The sequence below is a fragment of the Carassius gibelio genome, chromosome B1, assembly GCF_023724105.1.
Source record: "Carassius gibelio isolate Cgi1373 ecotype wild population from Czech Republic chromosome B1, carGib1.2-hapl.c, whole genome shotgun sequence".
Taxonomy (NCBI): Eukaryota; Metazoa; Chordata; class Actinopteri; order Cypriniformes; family Cyprinidae; genus Carassius; species Carassius gibelio.
The window spans coordinates 8342570-8364772 of NC_068396.1; the positions used below are offsets into that span (position 1 = coordinate 8342570).

Consider the following 22203-nt stretch of genomic DNA (forward strand, 5'->3'; position numbering starts at 1 on the left):
TTTATAACTACCTGAATTGTGATCTTATGAATTACTGGCAACTCATAAATAACTGGTTTGTAAATAATGCTATATACTTCATTGAGAAATGATAAATTGATCATGAATAAAGTATGTAATTACACATTATAGATATGCTTTTAAATCAAGAATATATCATTTATATCTGTATTTATAAACTGATTATTACTGTCTATTAATGCTTTATAAATTATGAATTATCTGTTTACTAATGCTTAATTAATGATTAATAGTGTGCAGTTATTATAAAGTGTTACCAATATTTTTTACTCGTTAAAGTCATTTTTCTTTTTGAATATGTTTTAAAATGTATTTCTTTTAGCCACTTCTTCAGTCTTTAGTCACATGATCTTTCAGAAATAATATCTGATATCTATATATATATATTCCATGGTACATAAATCACTGTTCTATGCAATACCTTATAGTGCCAATTTTACAAAACTATTGTACGATGGTGTTGGCATTACAAATGTCCCCCAGTAGAACATAGTATAGTTTTTTAAGGTACATTTTCATAACTGACAAAAATCTGGGCCTTACTTACTTTACTGTTCATCCTACAGTAGAGCTACAGCCAGGAAAGAGTAAAGCACATATCTGCATTTATATCTTGTTGAGAAATGGCAAGAAATCAAAGACAACACCAGGGTTATTCAGCTTTATTGAATCTGCATATTCAGCATTCCCTTGAGTTCAGTTTCTGGCTGTCAGAAATACTTTTTATCTTCATCGTATGTTCACACATTTCCAAGGAAAAGTAGAAAGTGGTAAGAATCATACAAGAGGAGCAAGTATTCCATTCAAGTGTTTACATAAGCATTTACAGCGCCTTTGCCAAAAGTAATCAGGCCTTGACCAATTCTGTCATGTTACTGGATTTCACAGTCCCACATTGCAATTGTGCCCTTTGTGAGGTTTCATTTGAAAGCACTGAAACAAATCTCCTAAAATGTGACATTGTTTTGTAACATTCAGCCCCTGCAGTTAAATATTTCAGAAGCTGACAGCATCACTCAGAAATGTTAAAACAGTGACCTTAGGACAATAATCTTTTTGTTGAATTTTTTTAATATAAATACTTTCATTGTTAAATATCCTCAATCTGATTATTTATGCTAATGTTTAGATAATTTTCACTCCTTCACCACTTTTTATATATATTCTCCAACATAAAACCATGTCAAATTAAAAATGTCCTCTTACTACATCAATACCATATTCATAATACAGTAAAATATCAGAGTTGGCCTAAAGTCTGAATATTTTAGCATTGGCACTGTGTATGGTTCGTCAGCATTCATCATCGCAGAGCAGGGGGATGTCTTATTCGATGCATGTCTTAGGACATCTCCCCTATACCTGATTATTATAATGTACTAATTAATATTCACATACAGTAAAAAGTAAGCAGTCAAAGAAAAGCTCCAAAAACATTATAATAGTATAATGTATAAACAATGTCTGTCTAGACTAAAACAGTCTTGAAATTAAATCATTTGTACATGCTATTCAGAATACAAAAATAAGATTTCAGTCATGTTAGATTCTAGCATAACTTCAGCCCTCCGGGTGCATAACATGAGTAATGTCACACTATGATGTGCACATATAATAGCACTAAAGTGAAAAACCTTCACCGCATGAGTGCCAACGGCTCACTGATCAGTTACTGAGAAAAACAAACAAACATCAAACCTGTTCCACCAAGAGCATGATGTCCTTAAACATACACTGTAGGTCCATATCAGATGTGTTTCTCGCTCAAGTACAGTTTCCAATGAGAACTTTCTATAAAAAAGAAATACATGAACTGACAATGCTTCTGGTCACATTGGAGATATAAAGTTGAATTAAAATTTGAATGGCATGAATCGGTTGATTCCTGTGGTTTAGAGTTCATGAAACAGCACTCGCAAATTATTTTACTAATGTAATATAACAATAATGAATTAACAATAAAAAATAAAAAAAATGGATGGGTTGGATCCCAACAGTAACATTCTGCAATGTGTTTGTTTTACTGTAACCTTCTTAAGAAACTTAAGAAAATGGTTAATAGAAGTCAGTGTTAGCCAAAATCTTCTTTTGTGTTCTATAGAAGAAGGAAAAAATCAAACAGGTTTGGAATGACATGAAATTGATAAACAGATTTCAGAATTTTCACTGTTGGGTGAACAATGTGATGTAATGAAGATAAAAAATTCAAGCCTGCATTTCTCTGATGATGTCACTTTTCTGTCCCTATATTCTGAATCTCTATATTCTGAATACACTCATCCCATATCTCTTGTAAATAACTTCTGATTTGGTTAAATTTCAGAAAGAAGTTACAAACATTGCAGCAGCAAACAAAAGAAGGAACAGAAGAATCGGTTGTGGTTAAGGTCATAGTTATTGATATCATCACTCATTATTGTTGTTATCAAAGTGCTGTACAGTACATACTAGCAATACTATAGCTGTGTGGTCAACGAATCGTCCTGTTCCGTTACCCAGCGGGAGGAGTCTGGGATTTGTCCACCACAGGGCCCGACCAATCCCTGGAACACGTCCTCATTTGAGTCCAGGAGGCGGGAGCTGGAGGCGGAGAAACTGGAAGCACAGTGCAGGGAAGAGGGTGGGGACAGAGGTCCTAATGTCAGTAAAGCATCCCTTCCGTTAGCTCTCTGTCCATTGGTCGTCATGGCACCGTCACCCTCATTTAAAGCACCCATGTCCACCTGATTAAGGTTGGCATCGCTTCTGGTGACGGGACCGACACCCCTGGTGAAGCCCAAATCGTTCCAAGCCCCCGGCGGGTGAAGCAATCCATCTGAGATAGTGTAGGTTGCAGCGGTGACACCTGCCGGCTGCGGAAGGTGGCTTCCCATGCGTGAGAACAGCAGGCCGAGCCGTCTGAAAGAGTTCTTCTTGGAACTAGAGAAGCGGGACAACCGCCTCCAAGTTCGTGAAAGTGCAGGTCTTGCTGGAGCCACTGAGGACAGGGACGAGGAGGGCGAGGGGTTCTTCCTCAGTCCGTTGATCTTTGGTTTACCCTCCCTGTTTGCAGATGGTGGCACCGTCGTCGTAGTAGTAGCGACCTCCATTCCGGAGATGGAGCGAAAGAGGGCAGAGACTCCGTACGACGGATCCGAGGGTGTAACAGTTTTGAAAGACACACCCTTGGCCCCAATGCTGCTCCCGTCGCTATGGTGACAGGCCTCGCCATCATCACTGACCTCATCTCGAAGCGTGGCCTCGCTGCTGGAGGAATAGTTCCGCCGGGGCGGCTTTCGGTTACCCAGAAGGTCCAAAACTTCATAGCGGAAACTGGAAATGTCCTGTTTCAGCTCCTAAGGCAGAGCATTATTATAGTATTACTATAATATATAGTGATACTTATAGTATATGAATATATACTTATAGGGTTGATTTGACTTTAAGTTTCTTTTATTCAAACAACAAGCAAAGAATATTTACATTATAGTAAAATATATCACAGAATTCAGTCTCGCTCAAGTGTAAGCACTCTAAAAAAGCTCCAAGTATAAGTGAAGCTGTCTGTAGTGTATGATGAATCAATCTCTTAATGCATCACATGTACATCTGCACATCTGTTTCTGATGAGAAAATTCACCAAAGTGCAGAATTCAGTTAGTGAGCATGCTCACTGACCACAACTTGCATATAAGGCGATGATAATATTTAGTAAAATGCCCTTACATAATAGAAATATTAAAGAAAAAAATATTGATCTAAAATCACAAAAGCACAATTATATATTGGTGCTCATGTTACTATGTTTTCTTTAATTTGTATGTTCATCCACAATATATAAGTGTTAGGGGTGTTTAATATTAGAATTTTGTATAAAATCGAGGGGTGGTGTTGGCGCAGTGGATAAGACACCCACCTTATGGTGAGAGACCCGGGTTTGAATCCACTGTGAGACACCAATGTGTCCTTGAGCAAGACACTTAACCCCTAGTTGCTCCAGAGGAGTGCGACCTCTGACATATATAGCAATTGTAATTCGCTTTGGATAAAAGCGTCAGCTAAATGAATAAATGTAAATGTAAAATCCCCCACTGTGGCACTGCCTATCCCCCCAGATCAAATATGTTCCCGTGGCTATGTACTGTTAATCAGATTTTAAACCACTTTGAGTGAAGAAAGAAAATACATTTAAAGGACTGTAATGGACTGACATTATTGATGTTGCTTTATGTCTTCACTCCACAATATGCAAAAAATGTGAAATGTACAGTAAATAAACAGCAGTTGTGGCTGTCAGAACATTACCGTGAAAATACAGTAGCAACATTTTAAGTTTTATTGATTGGACTCAAATTTACTGGGAAAAAATGTATTTCATTAAATGATGTAATACTAGCCACATGAAAAGTTCACCTTTTCCAAAAGCTTAGGTAAATATTAAAATATAGAGAGTGGACACTTACACACACAAATACAAAACACCATCATATACACAAAACAAGGAAATAAACATTAATTTAACAACATAAGATGTAAAAAGTGTAATGTGCATAAGTGAAGTTTTTTTCAGTAGTGAGGGAACTTTTAATCACTTTTAATAAATGATCAGGTATTTACTGCATCATATTTGACAACAAAGCATTTTACATTAAAATGTAATCTTGCTGTATAAATTATAGGCAGAATTATAATTATTCTATTTTTACTATGCAAATATTTTATAAATCTTAATGACACTTTTTTTAAAAGCTTAAAAATATATATCATTGAGGGTTCTGGTGATTGCATATAAAGATAATAAGAAGAAGATCTGCAGATTTTCTGTCAAAAGTGGGGCATTTGAAGAATGATTACTTGTGTCAGTGTTTTTGTTCATGAGCCTGCATTTCCTGATATTTACGCTAGATAAATAAAGAGCATTTAGTTTCAGAAGCACCTTAAAATTCTCCTCCGTCAGCCCTTCGCTTGTCTTGGCGCTGCGGATCATGGACGCCACATACCTCTTCACTAGACTACGGATGACCTCCTGAGAGTTGAAGGAGAAGAAGAGAAAGCAAGCAGTCAGATAGAACTCCCTAATCTTGTTAATCTGGAAATGTACAGCTGAATCTTTGGTGTGACGGTGCAAGCAAAAAGATAGACAGGGAAAACAAAGCCAGAGGCGAAGAGATGTAATGCAATTACATGCACATTGTTTGTATTCTCGCATGTGTGTAATTGCAGAGCTTTATCTGCTGGCATACCTGATAATGCTGATTCTGTATTAGCCTGTCAGCATGCTTTTCCTGAAAGGAGAAACACATATTCACACTGTAATTATGCAGGGTAATTGAGATCATTTACTAATCAAATATATTCCCCTTTATTATTATTATTATTAGCAAATTATTAATTTTCAGATTTCTTCAAATTATACAGTACTCTGCCATTTGTGTGCTATGAGCCTCCATTACTTATAACTGACAGATTAACAGAGCATTTAAGTTTAAATCAGTTACAATATAAAATAATGAATTTGAATTCCTTTATAAATAAATTATGTACAATTTAGTGTAGAATAAAGCATTAATTGTGTTTGTCACCCAGTATTAATGTTCAAATTCATCATGATCAGCACACTGAAATGGCAGAATAATAAACCATATTTTAGAAAATTGAGCTTTTATTTTAATGAAAAAATCATGATATATAATTCAGGAAATTAGAAATTTCCTGAAAATAATAATGTTCATGATTATTCTGACACCAGATTAAGGGGGTAACATCATAGAACAATGAATAACATTTCTGTTCCCAGTCCTTTACATTTATATTCAACAATATGAATTTTCTGTTTCAGAAAACATACATTTTACCATTTAAAAGATGTTTAAAAGTTATGGAAAGAAGTCTCTCACCAAGACTGCCTTTATTATTTTCAGTGCTGAAAACAGTTATGCTGCTTAATATTTTGTGAAAACCATAATACTTTTTTTCAAAGAGAAGAGAATGAAGATGAAGAGAATAGCATTTTTTTTAAACAGAAATGTAACTGACCCAAAAATTTGTATGTTAGTGTATTATCTGAGCTGATGGTGTTAAAAAGATGATTTTGGCCACATAACTAAGACATATGTTGTATCTGTTAATGCTGTTGATGCACTGGAAGGACATTTAGGCTGATGCAAACTGCACCAGCCTAAACTGCAAAAATGTCTGACAGTAAAAAGACTGAATTACTAATTTCATGGAAATTGGGTTTTGTTATAAGCACTTTCCTATCGCATCCACAATGAGTGAATCAATCAAAATTTTCAAATGCAATTTCAATGCAAATTCTCATGTGCAGTTATACTCCCTGCTTTTGCATTGTTATGAGATTTATGAGTCCTGCAGATGCTTTCTAACTGGAATGCTGCTATTTGTACACTCACAATCAACACAAAATCAGATAAGCACATGAAGGTATTCTAAATTTGCAGTATATGCTGAGAGATTCTTAAAATTCTTATCAGATATTGCAGGAAAGCTGCTCTCCTCTTAGCTCTACATGTAGGCAGCTTTATATAATGATCAAGGTTTGATCCCAGCTCAGCAATGCCCGCAAACATGTGGGAGAGAGTTTCGAGTGAGTGTGCTTTGGCTCTGTGTGTGTGTGAGTGTGCGAAAGAGAAAGAGAGAGAGTGCATGAGCATCTGTACTGATGCAGGCCAATAAAGACAGTGCAGAGAGATGGATTTGTAATAAAAGTGCGTCAGGTGGAACAAGAGAGGATATATTTGAAACAGTTTCAAGGGGAGTTGCATGGCAACACAGGAGGTTAAACTCCAGACAGACTCGGGCCATGTTACACCTCATTACATCATCAAAGGAGAAACAGAAACTTGTTGAATAATAAAAAAAAGTTCCTTCATAGAAGTTTAATTAATTTATATGAAACCCCACTTCACTGATTCAATTGAAATGAAATCCGCAACCACTCTGAATGAAGCCAGTAGTTGAAGTTTGGGGGAGGGGGCTGACAAGCTGATTGTGATGTCAAAAATATGGCAAAGACCTGTCTCATGAATATTAACTTGATCACGCTGACGTTGCTAGGTAACCTTTCTGGTTATCTAACCTAATTAATATTCATGCAAAAAGCCTTTGAATAATTGTACTTTTACAAATTCATGCTGTGAATCCATTTAAAATAAACAATTGAAGACAAATAATGGTGATCAATTTCCAGTAAAGATTTAGGCTTCCATTCAAAAAAAAATAAAGAAAGAAAGAAACATTAAGAATGCATAAAAAATGATATAAAGTGACAGTAAAGACATTAATAATGTTATTCACATCTACCCAATTAGTATGTATGGCCATAATATGGTTTTGTAGACAAATATAGTACCACATATATGTCACTGTTTCTGGGAATTTTCAGAATTGAAAAAAATTCGACATAAACAAATATGACATAAACTGAATGTACAAAATTGTGTAAACACTCTTTCACTGAGACTGACATGCTGGATTTTTCAGCTGTTGATTTTGTTAAAGTCAAAGGCTTTTATATGTATTTCTCTCACTTGGTGATACCTGAAAGTAATGCATGATGATACCAGTCTAAATACAATTACTGCATCCCACTATGAGTCAAAAACCAATAGTTCAAAAGCAATAAAAATGTAAATGAGCTGTTTTAGCATTCAGTGTGCTGATATATGTGTGTGGCTGCGCTGTTAGTCATTGTAATGGGTAATCAGTTACACAATGAGCCAGCTGCATTGTGCTTAAAGTGTAATTTAAACCAGAACCACTTGATCAGATTCAGATGAAATCACAGTGTGAATGTTCAGATGGATTCAGGTTGTTTTCTTTACCGTAAACTCCTTCAGACTCTCATGTTTATGGGGGTCTTCTTCAGGCAGAGCAGCCTCCGACCCGCAGAGCCGCCCGTGTACCCATCGACACAGGTACCAGAATGACTTAGGACTGGGGATGATGTTGAACGGTGGGGGGAGTGTTCCGCCCTCATCGAAATAACTCATCCACAGCTTGGTTCGAGCAAACTTCCACTCTATGTCAGCATGGTCCTAAAGCCCAGTGACAAACAAATTATGACCTGAATGATAATTATTAATGAAGTATAAGATCGTAAACCAATTGTATCCAGAATGCATTTAAATATATATATATATACAATGATCAAAAGTTTGGGTGACACTTTATGTCCTTGTTACATGAACTTACTATTATAATAAAAATTAATGCATAATTACATGCAAGTAACCCAAAGCCTAACCCTAATCCTAACCATAACATGTAGTTAATTAATGTTTCTCAGTACTTAAATGTATAATTACACTGTAACAAGGACACCTTAAAATAAAGTGTAACCAAAGTTTGGGGTAAGTCAGATTTTATTTTATTTTTTTCACTTTTATTCAAGAATGATGCATTAAACTGATCAAAAGTTAATGCTAAATTCTAAAACATAAAAAATCTTACCAACTTCAAACGTTTGACTGATATAAAACTTTTCAATTAAAATTAAATCTCTTTAAATGTGAAAAAGTCTATTATAATTTTTATAATATCTATTCATCAGGACTTGCAATGTACTTGCAACATGTACTTGCAATTTGTTGGCCAATCTTCTGAGTAAATCTGTGTAAAATACAGTGTATTTCTGGCTTTTTGAATTATTGTGGTCAGTACTCACTGCGATGAGCTGGTAGGAGTTGTTCATCATAGCGATGAGCATGTTGAGAAGAACCACCAATGAGATGATGTTGTAAGTGCCGAACATAGTGGCTCCAACAAATTCTGTGAACTCGTGCCGAGCTTTCACGTTTGTTACATACAGATTCAGGAGGCCGAATATCGACCAGAACAGTGACTGAAGGGTTTCAAATAACCTGAAAGACATATGGATGGAGATTCAGGAGACAAGAAAGAAAGACAGAGAGAGAAAACACATGAATCAGAATATTGTGCAACAACATCACAGACACATTTGGGATGGGCCACAGAAGGTCAAAGCTGTCACAGCTTTGTAAATAAGAAGCTACAGTATTGCAATGTACAGAATCAAAAAAATGTCATAAGGCAATGTCTGGCTGCCTCTAAGAGTCGAAGTTTGTGCGTCTACGAGATCCCTTGGGGGAAAGGAATTGTGATTTTGTTGTTGTTGTTGTTGCATTAAATATTCAACATCAGTAGTCCTATCATACACTTTATCTCAAGTCTTGATGATTTATTACCCTGATTTATGGCCGTACAGTCCGTGTAGATTGACAGGTAGTCAGAAGTGTGCATGGTCAGTTTGGATTGATTTATGACTATAAGGCCTGTCAGTCAAAGCGGTTGCCATGCCACTGGGTCCTGTGACCCTTGATTGACATGGCAGAGGTGTGTAAATCAAAAGATCAAAGAGATCTCAGATTTGACTTGTGTTGTGTTTATTACTGGATATATGATGGTTGTATCTGTAACCAGAGCTGTGGGGGGTTTCTGTGAAGTTCCTTTCTGGCTTGTTGTTCACACCTAAAGACAGTGGGAGGTGTTTGGGTTCTTCCTGGGGAAAAAAAATGGCTGTGCAAAAGTGAGGGTTTTGACGTCTTGACAGGATCAATGTTTGTTTGATCTATATGGTGTTGATACCTAGGCACCAACAGGCCACATGCTCCCCGTCTACAAACACATTTGAAAAGGAGGACGATGTCTGGTGTCTTTCCAGGTGAGAATTTCAAAGAGTGAGAGAGACCATTATCTACATCATCAACTAACCAAGTCGCTGAAGAGATAAATAATTGAATGTTATCTGGAATTAATAAAATCAAACAAGCATTCCTTAATTTTAAGAAAATACTATCCATAATATGTGATGTGTAAAAGGAGTTGAAATTTCACGCTAATTTTAAAAACGACTTTAAACACACACACACACACACACACACAAATTGGTTTTCCATGTTCTATGGGACATCCCGTAGACGTAATGCTTTTTTAGACTGTAAAAATTGTATTTTGCATCACCATACACCAACCTTACACTTAAACCTACCCCTTACAGAAAATTCCGTTAATTTTAAGATTTTCAAAAACACTTCATTCTGTATGATTTATAAACTTGTTTCCTCACAGGGACAAAAACAATCCCCAAGGATTTTGGATATTGCCATCATTGTTCCCCATAACATGGGGTATACCTGAACCACACAAACACACACACACACACACACACACACACACACACGCAGTAAAACTGAGTAAACTAAATATTATTTATGAGCAAATTCGTATTTGTTGTTTTTACTTTGTGTTATGTAAGAAATGTTTTAATTTAATAATCTAACCTGTAGTATGTGTACTGTAAATGAACAAATATACATTTAGCTTAAACTCAGTAAAATAATTACACCTACCATTTTAAACATGTTTAAAAGATTACACATTGTGTGTCACTAAAGCAAGGCACACTGTCTATTGTCTTAAAAAATGTTTAAATAACCTGATGACCAGCATTGTTTCTTTAGATCATTTATGCACACAAGTGCTTTTTTCGCACGAGTAGAAAACTCTTTGGATGTGTTTGGCAAAAACATCATTTCTACATCTTAAATGCATGACTGAACTTTTCTCATTCGACAGAAATACTATTTTCTAATTATTTACCCGGCCTATAACACTTGGTGTAAATGTTCTTACCTAGAACAGAAAACATACACTTTGACTATTTGACTATTTTGTAGGCATCGTGTAATGTTAAATGGTTTACAAAAAAAAAAAAATTGCACCAGCAGCTGTGATTTTCAAAATGAAAGAAATGTACAAGCTAAGGATGTTTCAACTATTATCATCATTTCCTTTTGACTCTGATAAACTGGTAATGAATTTTCTATGCAAGTGACACGATATACAGTTCTCGTACTATTTGTGTAGATAGCTGTGCTAAAACATTTATGACTATTTTTGCATGCCAGCAGATTATGTCAAGGGTGTTTCACATCTAAGAATCACAATGTTTTGTAAATGACATTTTTCTTACACCTCAAGATTTAGCCATATCAAGATTTTGGACGGCCGTTCACAATTTGTTTGTTGGACTGTACGTTTTTAGGTGATCTCTGTGTGGTGTCATCATAATAGGAATAAATGAAAATTAAGAAATTAAGTTACAGTTTTTCTCTTCGAGATATTTCTTTTAGTGCAACTTTGTGTCTGTCCAAAAAGTGTGATCACATGAAGCATCGACACAACAAAAAATGAAGTCTAGCTGTTTTACACTTAAAACTATTACAACCTAAACAAATGAAATGGTTCCACTGAAAGATGCCCACTCGTTTAAGTTTGAGCATGTTAAAGTTTCCACACTCCTGTGTAGAGATAAATTTTATCCATAACCTTTTGTGTATTCACGTGACCAAATCACTAAGAAAGAGAGTATAGCAAGAAAGCAAATGTTTACAATGCATATAAAATTCAGAATACAATTGTTAAAAAAAATTATGTTGATTTGTAAATGGTATTTTTATTAATCCACTAGATTAAGTCATCTTGTTCAGATAGCAGATGAAACCATTCACATTTTGTTTGTTTGGCCGTTTTTGTTTTAAGACTCCTGTAAGTTCATGTTATGGGAAAGAGAGCAGGGTGAGCACATCCTATTCATTTAAGAAAAAGTATTAAACATTTGACTAAACTTTTTTATTATTTTGACAAAACACAACAACATTAAAGAATGTTATCCGTTCCTATCTTCTTTGACTCAAATGAAGCAACATCTCTGGTGTATGTAAGCATCTACAATGTGTGTATGTGCTAAACATCTGTTTCTCCACTTCTGCTAGATTTGTTAGATGGGCTTTTGTTGTAATACAGACACATTTGAGAACTATGATGTTCTCACTTTTGTAATGGTTATAGAAAAATTCAAACATAATTTTTGCATACGGAGCAAAACTGACTAAAAAATCACTGAATTAAAAAATGCAAAAGTGTGTACGGCATTTGGCAAAACAGGATTTTAGCTGTAATGAGCACATAAGACAAAAATTGTCAATGTGTGACTTGTAAATATATTCTATTTTATTTTATTTATTTTGACCAGAGATAGTCGACTGATCTGTTTACATGTTGTTTTGCCGTTTTCTGATGAAGAGTTTTCTCTGACTGTGGTCAAACATACAGTGCCTGTTCATAGGACTTTTTACAGCATAACTACAGCAAAAAAATATCGCCCCTACATCTAGAGCTCTTGTTCATATAGCTGATGATGGTGTTCACATTTGTATTTGTCGTACTCGTTAGTTTCAACATTTCTACTGGACATTAAAGAGTAGGCCTATGTGTACTCCCTTTATGTCAGAAGCATTAACATCTACTGTGTGCTAAGAATTTTCTGCTTTCTCCACTTTTGGTGGATTTGCTAGAGGGACTATGTGACCTTGTTGTAATGTGATTACGTTTAAGATCCATATGATTGCACTAAACCCCCCTTGAATAGGTTATAGACATACTCTTTTATACAGGAAATGTTTCCACAACAGAAATATGTATCAGAATAACAAATACCTAATTTGAAAATATGAAATCCTCTCTTCTAAACTATTGTGAAAACTTTTAATGTTGATCCGGCCCACCAGCCGTGTATCTTTTTCATTGTTTTTTAGATAAAGACTATTCTCAGAGTTTGGTAAACAGGCAAAAACATGAACAAAATGTAGTACAAGATGATTAAATGATTGTCAAGAGTCTGTTTAAACTGAGATTGTGATGCACTTTAGAGCTTTTTCTGGTCTACCAGTGTCACAAAGACACAACATTTTCAATTAACTTGAAAATGAGTCCTGCCATTTTCTGTTCTGACTGTTACACTTAATACAAACCCGTCTATTACACTTAAAGTTAGACATTAAAAGTCATGGATGCCACAGGAACTATTTCTCTGTTTCTCTAAACATCACACTAAATAAACCAGAGATCACATGTAGAAAGAATTCATTGAAAGGGGCATGTTTTAGTCCATTTTAGATGGTCTGCACCAACACATGTTTTAGATGTTTTAGGTATTCATCAGACTAACAGCTTTGATTCGGGAAACACACACAACTGGAACTGAGTGTTGTCATGTCTTTATAATTGATCTACTTTTACTTTTAAAACAACACAGTGTGAAATTATGGTCTTCGACAGCATGGGCCCCTGAAATGTTGTAGTATATCTTTGTTTTCACAAAATATCTAAACATTTATCTATCTTAAAATATTAGTTATTACGTGTTTACAAAGTTGTCATGTCTGATGTTTAAATTTTTAAGAACATTTGATATAGTTTATCATCTTTTACATTTTATAACGTATATTTCACCAAACCTTGACGCCTGAAAAACGGGTTTAGCATCAGTCCACATTTCAGCTGTTAGCCAGAATATGCAAGTGAGACGAGATTTCATTACTGAGATTATCTACATGATGTGAAACTAGCTCACAGTTACATTAGAGTTTTGGGGTTCTAGTTTATGTTGAATAGTGTTTGTTACTGCTCCAAATGTTTAACACCACATTACTCCATTGTGAAGATATGTACTGTACAAAAAGTTTTTCACTGTAGTAGTCCAACTCTGAAACCAGACCAAACAAAAATGAGCTTGAGCCTTAGTTGTGGCAGAATTAAAATGTTTTCTTTTTATCTTTCCATGATTTGTGCGTGTTGTTCTGAACCATGGTTTCATTTTAAACATCACAATCGTATTGTATTGTCATGCATGATTGTAAAGAGTTTTGTGTGTGTCAGTCTCTGGATTTTTTATTTTTTTTTGCAAACAGAACTGCTGTAATGTTAGCGAGCTGTTTGTGTTGTCTGCTTTATTGTGTTTATATACGTCAGATTTCTTTAAATTTGCTCGATTAAAGTATTTAACACAGTTTTGGGTAATGTGTGTGTGAATATAGAGGATCTTTACAAATATTTTTTCTTGAAATATCCATCTTACACTCTGAACCAAGACTGTGCTTCTTTTAAATATAACATTAACACATTCATAATAATTATAGTTCTCGGCCGATTTGTACATTATTAAATTATATTAGTGGTCATCACAAACTTAAGGTGTAAACAAAACCAGCATGCAACAGTGTACTTTAGATTTACTAGAAAGATAATTTTGATGCTTTGTTCACAAGGAAAACATACATTGTTTAAGAGAAAATAATCTCACTGAATGTGCTAAAGCATCCAATGTTTTATGACTACTGAAGGTGTCACATCCTTGATTGTTTCACACCTGTGGGGTCCTACCTACTTTCCAAGTGTGATACTTAAAAAAGCTTTAGGGGCATATAGTTAACCACAGAAGACTTTCTGCATGCTCCTGTTACAATGGCGGCCGCTGCTCCAAACAGTCCTGAAACATCTAGAAGAATGATGTGTGTAACACCGCCAAGAAGTTCTGCTGAAATGAGAGAGGAGCTGACTTTTGTACCAAGGAAAAAATCAAGGGAAGAGCATAAGAAAAGTTCTCAGTGAAGATGAAGATATTGTGAAACAAGATTTCACCGTGTCTTATGATCGTGTGGGGAGATTTGTGTTTGACAAAGAGTTGCAGATTGTGAAGCTCTACGTTTTGGAATCTTATGAAGAATATACATCCGAATGCACCTACCTGCTTTTGACCGCCGTAGACTGGGCATACTTCTACAATCAAATTTGGAGAAACTTTAATATGGATGAAAACATCTGGTACATTTTCCAATGGGATGGTACAACGCCTGGTATGCGGTACTATGCAAGAAAGCCACCAGACTACATATCTATAGCATCCTGTTGGAACAAAACGCTTCATGACCAGAATTATCTCATGCAGATAAATAAACGTCGGGAGGACTTTGAAACAAACTTTGACTCTGATGAGTCTGATCGTGACTGGCCCCTTCCTGAGGTCAACTCTTACGAATGCTGCAAAAAGAGACTATATTTTGAGCAATGTGACATACCCATGTTGAACACAATTTTTTCAATGATAAACAAGTCAATTTAAATTTATTTTAAAACCGAATGATCAGTCAGATAATAGTGTATTCGGTATAACAAACCTGAACAATGATGTTGTAATGTTTCTTTTTCAGTGTTTACTCACCCTTCTATGTGTTCCTTGCTCTATGTTTAATAAATGGCTGTTGGATTAAGTTTTCCCAAGCCACAATACATTACTGTTACTTGAAACAAGTGTCTTAACAAAAATTCTAATAAACCTCGTAATCTATAATCAAAATATCTTCCAGTGAAAATGACAGAATTCTCTTTGGTGACATAAGCTAGGCTTCGCCGGTCAAAACACATCCCTAATTAGGCCCCTTCACCCTCCTCCACTTTTAGAGTGCAACACCCCCATCTCAACAACCAACCAAGCAACATTTGAAACGTAGAAACAAGGCCACCCTTTTTTTTTGTTTAAATGTACAGAAGATCCACCACTACTTCCTCGTGACTTTGGCTAGTCTTCTTCCCCTGTGAGCGGCTGACCTCATAAACTCTGCAGTTATCGCAGGTTTTCCTAGATCTGCGAACAAGGGTTTTACAGCACGGTCAACGGAGCTACTGCAACATCTTGTTGATCAAAACATTATCTACATGGACTGACAGAATCAGCTTCAACAATCAAATTTGTCTGAAACTGATGCACTCTCTAATTTTTCAAATAATAAGGCTTCGACGGATCTGAACCATAAACCAGAAATTGAAACTGAAATTGCACAAGGCCTGGATCGTCGTGGATTAATACAGTCAGTCCGGATTCTGGCAAATGGTGACAACATTCTATATTGATTAGGGTACAAAGTCTATCTCTTGAATTAAATTCTGAAAAGGATGTCTGACGCTGGGCAAAAGCAGATGGATTGCAACTGGAGTTCTGGCGCCACTACGGATGATCAGATGAAGTGCGACTGCACCCCGGGGGAAGCGTGTCATGTAACAGACTACATAGACACTATGTTTAAACAGCGTTACCGAGAACAAATGATCAAACTAATGCATGCGGTCATAGAGAATCCAAATCATGATTGTACCGGGGATACCAAGTGTGTAAAAAATCTTAAGAATGAAATGAATGTTGTAAGAAGCCTGAAAAATAACCCATGGCCTGATTTGACTAGTATGTTTATTACCAGTAAAGAATCAGTCTGTGTAACGACTAGAAAAATTCTGGATGTGATGTCTGAATGTGACGATGAGATGGACATTAACGAGGTTCTCTGTCTGTGTACATGTGTAACAGATTTATGTACATTGTTGGTTTCAAAAAATTATGGTTCCATGACATGTGAAATTGTTCAAACTTACGTCAACTACATAATAGAACAAAACATGCTGGCCTGTAGAGATTTTCTTTTCTGGCTAGACCACCTGTAATGTCATTATTACTGTTTGTTAGTAATGCCAATTTGACCATTTTCTTCACTACTTCAGTGTATGAATGTATATTCAAAAATCTATTGTTGAAATAAAAAGTTGAATCACATTTTAATCTTTTGTGGTTTATGAAACAATGGGTCTGAGCTCATGAAAAATGTGTTAATGTTATATTTAAAAGAAGCAGTCTTGGTTCAGAGTGTTAGATGGATATTTCAAGAAAAAATATTTGTAAAGATCCTCTATATTCACACACACTCACATTACCCAAAACTGTGTTAAATACTTTAATCGAGCAAATTTAAAGAAATCTGACGTATATAAACACAGTAAAGCAGAGAACACAAAGAGCTCGCTAACATTACAGCAGTTCTGTTTGCAAAAAAAAAAAAAATCCAGAGACTGACACACACAAAACTCTTTACAATCATGCGGGACAATACAATACGATTGTGATGTTAAAAATGAAACTGTGGTTCAGAACAACACGCACAAATCATGGAAAGATAAAAAGAAAACATTTTAATTCTGCTTCAACTAAGGCTCAAGCTCATTTTTGTTTGGTCTGGTTTCAGAGTTGGACTACTACAGTGAAAAACCTTTTATACAGTACATATCTTCACAATGGAGTAATGTGGTGTTAAACATTTGGAGCAGTAACAAACACTATTCAACATAAACTAGAACCCCAAAACTCTAATGTAACTGTGAGCTAGTTTCACATCATGTAGATTATCATGTAGATCAATTATAAAGACAGTCATGACAACACTCAGTTCCAGTCGTGTGTGTGTTTCCCGAATCAAACCTGTTAGTCTGATGAATACCTAAAACATCTAAAACATGTGTTGGTGCAGACCAGCTAAAATGGACTAAAACATGCCCCTTTCAATGAATTCTTTCTACATGTGATCTCTGGTTTATTTACCAGTGTGATGTTTAGAGAAACAGAGAAAGGAAATAGTTCCTGTGGCATCCTTGACTTTTAATGTCTAACTTTAAGTGTAATAGATGGGTTTGTATTAAGTGTAACAGTCAGAACAGGAAATGGCAGGACTCATTTTCAAGTTGATTGAAAATTTTGTGTCTTTGTGACACTGGTAGACCAGAAAAAGCTCTAAAGTGCATCACAATCTCAGTTTAAACAGTCTCTTGACAATAATTTAATCATCTTGTACTCTATTTTGTTCATGTTTTTGCCTGTTTGACCAAACTCGAGGAATAGTCTTTATCTAAAAAACAATGAAAAAGATACACGGCTGGTGGACCGGATCGACATTAAAAGTTTTCACAATAATTTAGAAGAGAGGATTTCACTATTAGGTATTTGTTATTCTGATACATATTTCTGTTGTGGAAACATATTTCCTGTATAGAAGAGTATGTCTATAACCTATTCAAGGGGGTTTAGTGCAATCATATGGATCTTAAACGTAATCACATTACAACAAGGTCACATAGTCCCTCTAGCAAATCCACCAAAAGTGGAGAAAACAGAAAAATCTTAGCACAGAGTAGATGCTAATGCTTCTGACATAAAGGCCTAATCTTTAATGTCCAGTAGAAATGTTGAAACTAACGAGTACGACAAATAAAAATGTGAACATCATCATCAGCTATATGAACAAGAGCTCTAGATGTAGGGGCAATATTTTTATGCTGTAGTTATGCTGTAAAAAGTCCTATGAACAGGCACTGTATGTTTGACCACAGTCAGAGAAAACTCTTCATCAGAAAACTGCAAAACAACATGTAAACAGATCAGTCAACTATCTCTGGCAAAAATAAATAAATAAATAAAATAAAATAGAATATATTTACAAGTCACACATTGACAATTTTTGTCTTATGTGCTCATTACATCTAAAATCCTGTTTTGCCAAATGCCGTACACACTTTTGCATTTCATAATTCAGTGATTTTTTTTAGTCAGTTTTGCTCCGTATGCAAAAGTTATGTTTGAATTTTTCTATAACCATTACAAAAGTGAGAACATCGTAGTTCTCAAATGTGTCTGTATTACAACAAAAGCCCATCTAACAAATCTGTCTGAAGTGGAGAAACAGATGTTTAGCAAATACACACATTGTAGATGCTTACGTACACCAGAGATGTCATTTGAGTCAAAGAAGATGGCCATAGGAACGGAAAACATTCTTTAATGTTGTTGTGTTTTGTCAAAATAATAAAATAATAAAAAAGTTTGGTCAAATGTTTAATACTTTTTCTTAAATGAATAGGATGTGCTCACCCTGCTCTCTTTCCCACGCGAGAGTTAGCATGAACTTACAGGAGTCTTAAAACAAAAACGGCCAAACAAACAAAATGTGAATAGTTTCATCTGCTATCTGAACAAGATGACTTAATCTAGTGGATTAATAAAAATACCATTTACAAATCAACATAATTTTTTTTAACAATTGTATTCTGAATTTTATATGCATTGTAAACATTTTCTTGCTGTACTCTCTTTCTTAGTGATTTGGTCACGTGAATACAGGAAAGGTTATGGATAAAATTTATCTACACAGGAGTGTGGAAACTTTAACATGCTCAAACTTAAACGAGTGTGCAGCTTTCGGTGGAACCGTTTGATTTGTATTGGTTGTAATAGTTTTAAGTGTAAAACAGCCAGACTTCATTTTTGTGTCGATGCTTCATGTGATCACACTTTTTGGACAGACACAAAGTTGCACTAAAAGAAATATCTCGAAGAGAAAAACTGTAACTTAATTTCTTAATTTTCATTTATTCCTATTATGATGGCACCACACAGAGATCACCTAAAAACGTACAGTCCAACAAACAAATTGTGAACGGCATCCAAAATCTTGATGTGGCTAAATCTTGAGGTGTAAGAAAAATGTCATTTACAAAACATTGTGATTCTTAGATGTGAAACACCCTCGACATAATCTGCTGGCATGCAAAAATAGTCATAAATGTTTTAGTACAGCTATCTACACAAATAGTATGAGAACTGTATATTGTGTCACTTGCATAGAAAATTCATTACCAGTTTATCAGAGTCAAAAGGAAATGATGATAGTTGAAACATCCTTAGCTTGTACATTTCTTTCATTTTGATAATCTGCTGCTGGTGCTACATTTTTTTTAGTAAACCATTTAACATTACATGATGCCTACAAAATAATCAAATAGTCAAAGTGTATGTTTTCTGTTCTAGGTAAGAACATTTACACCGAGTGTTATAGGCCGGGTAAATAATTAGAAAATAGTATTTCTGTCGAATGAGAACAGTTCAGTCATGCATTTAAGATGTAGAAATGATGTTTGCCAAACACATCCAAAGAGTTTTCTAGTCGTGTGAAAAAAGCACTTGTGTGCATAAATGATCTAAAGAAACAATGCTGGTCATCAGGTTATTTAAAAAATAATTAAGACAATAGACAGTGTGCCTTGCTTTAGTGACACACAATGTGTAATCTTTTAAACATGTTTAAAATGGAAGGTGTAATTATTTTACTGAGTTTAAGTCAAATGTATATTTGTTCATTTACAGTACACATACTATCTACAGGTTAGATTATTAAATGAAAAAATACGTACATAACACAACGTAAAAACAACAAATACGAATTTGCTCATAAATAAAATTTAGTTTACTCAGTTTTACTGTGTATGTGTGTGTGTGTGTGTGTGTGTGTGTGTGTTTGTGTGGTTCAGGTATACCCCATGTTATGGGGAACAATGATGGCAATATCCAAAATCCTTGGGGATTGTTTTTGTCCCCGTGAGGAAACATGTTTATAAATCATACAGAATGAAGTGTTTTTGAAAATCTTAAAATGAAAGAAATTTTCTGTAAGGGGTAGGTTTAAGTGTAAGGTTGGTGTATGGTGATGCAAAATACAATTTGTACAGTCTAAAAAAGCATTACGTCTACGGGATGTCTCATAGAACATGGAAAACCAATTTGTGTGTGTGTGTGTGTGTGTGTTTAGAGTTGGTTTTAAAATTAACGTGAGATTTCAACTCCTTTTAAACACCACATATTATGGATAGATAGTATTTTCTTAACATTAAGGAATGCCTGTTTGATTTTATTAATTCCAGATAACATACAATTATTTATCTCTTCAGCGGCTTGGTTAGTTGATGATTTAGATAATTGTCTCTCTCACTCTTTGAAATTCTCACCTGGAAAGACACCAGACATCGTCCTCCTTTTCAAATGTGTTTGTAGACGGGGAGCATGTGGCCTGTCGGTGCCTAGGTATCAACACCATATAGAGCAAACAAACATTGATCCTGTCAAGACGTCAAAACCCTCACTTTTGCACAGCCATTTTTTTCCCCCAGGAAGAACCCAAACACCTCCCCACTGTCTTTAGGTGTGAACAACAAGCCAGAAAGGAACTTCACAGAAACCCCCCACAGCTCTGGTTACAGATACAACCATCATAAGAAATCCCCCACTGCTCTGGTAACAGATACAACCATCATATATCCAGTAATAAACACAACACAAGTCAAATCGGAGATCTCTTTGATCTTTTGATTTACACACCTCTGCCATGTCAATCAAGGGTCACAGGACCCAGTGGCATGGCAACCGCTTTGACTGACAGGCCTTATAGTCATAAATCAATCCAAACTGACCATGCACACTTCTGACTACCTGTCAATCTACACGGACTGTACGGCCATAAATCAGGCCATAAATCAGGGTCATAAATCATCAAGACTTGAGATAAAGTGTATGATAGGACTACTAACATCGTCAACTTTCATCAAAGTCTTGGCAGAGATAAATACAATGTGGTTTCCTGAAAATATGAAAGAGGAGTTACAGCAGAACTGAAAGGACATAGCACTGTGGATCACTTTTGGAAGCAGGTAATAGACTGCTTTTGATAGAGTATGATGGGAGAAACTTCAGTGGCACAGACATACAAAAGAACCATACAGCAAGACTATTGAGAGAACGCTGACAATGAAAAGTGCTGTGCCTGGGAATCTATTGTGACGGGTGAAAAAATTCATTTTATTTTGTAGCAGACTTGTAATGTTTTACTCCCTTTAATTCCCAACAGCATGTGCAGTGGCAGCCTTGGCTCACTTTGTGCCCTAGGCAAGATAAACACGGCCGAAAACACCCCCAAAAACAACATATAACATTATGTTGTATATATAGAGTGAAGTACAGTACATATGAAATATAAATACTGTGTATTAATTTATGAGTCATAATCTATGTCACACACTTTAAACATATATGCTTGATTGCTTCATATGTTTTTGATTACCACTTGATGCTTGGTTTATTTAAATCCATGTGACAAGACAAGTGCCCCCTTGCTTTAAACAGACATGTTGTTTGTGAGCAGGGCATCAATATATCTGTGTAAGCTGTGAATAGTGGTGTCCATTTTGAACACATGGGCCAGATTTAGAAAGCTGCATCCATGTTATATTTTTGGCACATTCAATGTCACTGATAAACGAGTTAAATATAAAGCGTGGCCAGCACCTTAAGCACAGGACTGCCGTTACAGAGCTGCCGTGGCGGAGCCCTAATGGAGGTGCACAGGTTTGCCTCAAGCACCTCACTGACTTGTCAGAGATAGTGACATAACAACTGGCAGCCCACTAGAGCCAGCAGCCCTCCACATTCTGAGCTGTTTCAGCCGACATCTGGCATTTGAAGCTTTCGAAATGAAAGGCCAAAATAATATAGAGAAGACATGAATATGTTCTGAGTGTACTGGTGTGTATAAAATCTGTCTTCAGAAATCTATTTTGCCTCCATGCACTGAACAAAAAAAAAAATATTTTAGAAGAAGAATTTTTTCAGTAAAAATA

At 35.5% G+C, this 22203-nt stretch overlaps 1 protein-coding gene across 1 annotated transcript in view; it reads right to left on the bottom strand.

The window, feature by feature from the left end:
- Positions 1-676: 676 nt before the first annotated feature.
- trpc5a (transient receptor potential cation channel, subfamily C, member 5a) overlaps positions 677-22203 on the bottom strand; it is a 71300-nt gene continuing 49773 nt past the window's right edge. The window contains exons 7-11 of the mRNA XM_052546239.1: positions 8687-8882; positions 7845-8057; positions 5244-5285; positions 4937-5026; positions 677-3356 (exon numbers count right to left, since the gene is read on the bottom strand). Coding sequence (XP_052402199.1) covers positions 2478-3356; positions 4937-5026; positions 5244-5285; positions 7845-8057; positions 8687-8882 — 1420 coding nt within the window. The 3' untranslated portion in view covers positions 677-2477. The remainder of the gene's footprint in view (positions 3357-4936; positions 5027-5243; positions 5286-7844; positions 8058-8686; positions 8883-22203) is intronic.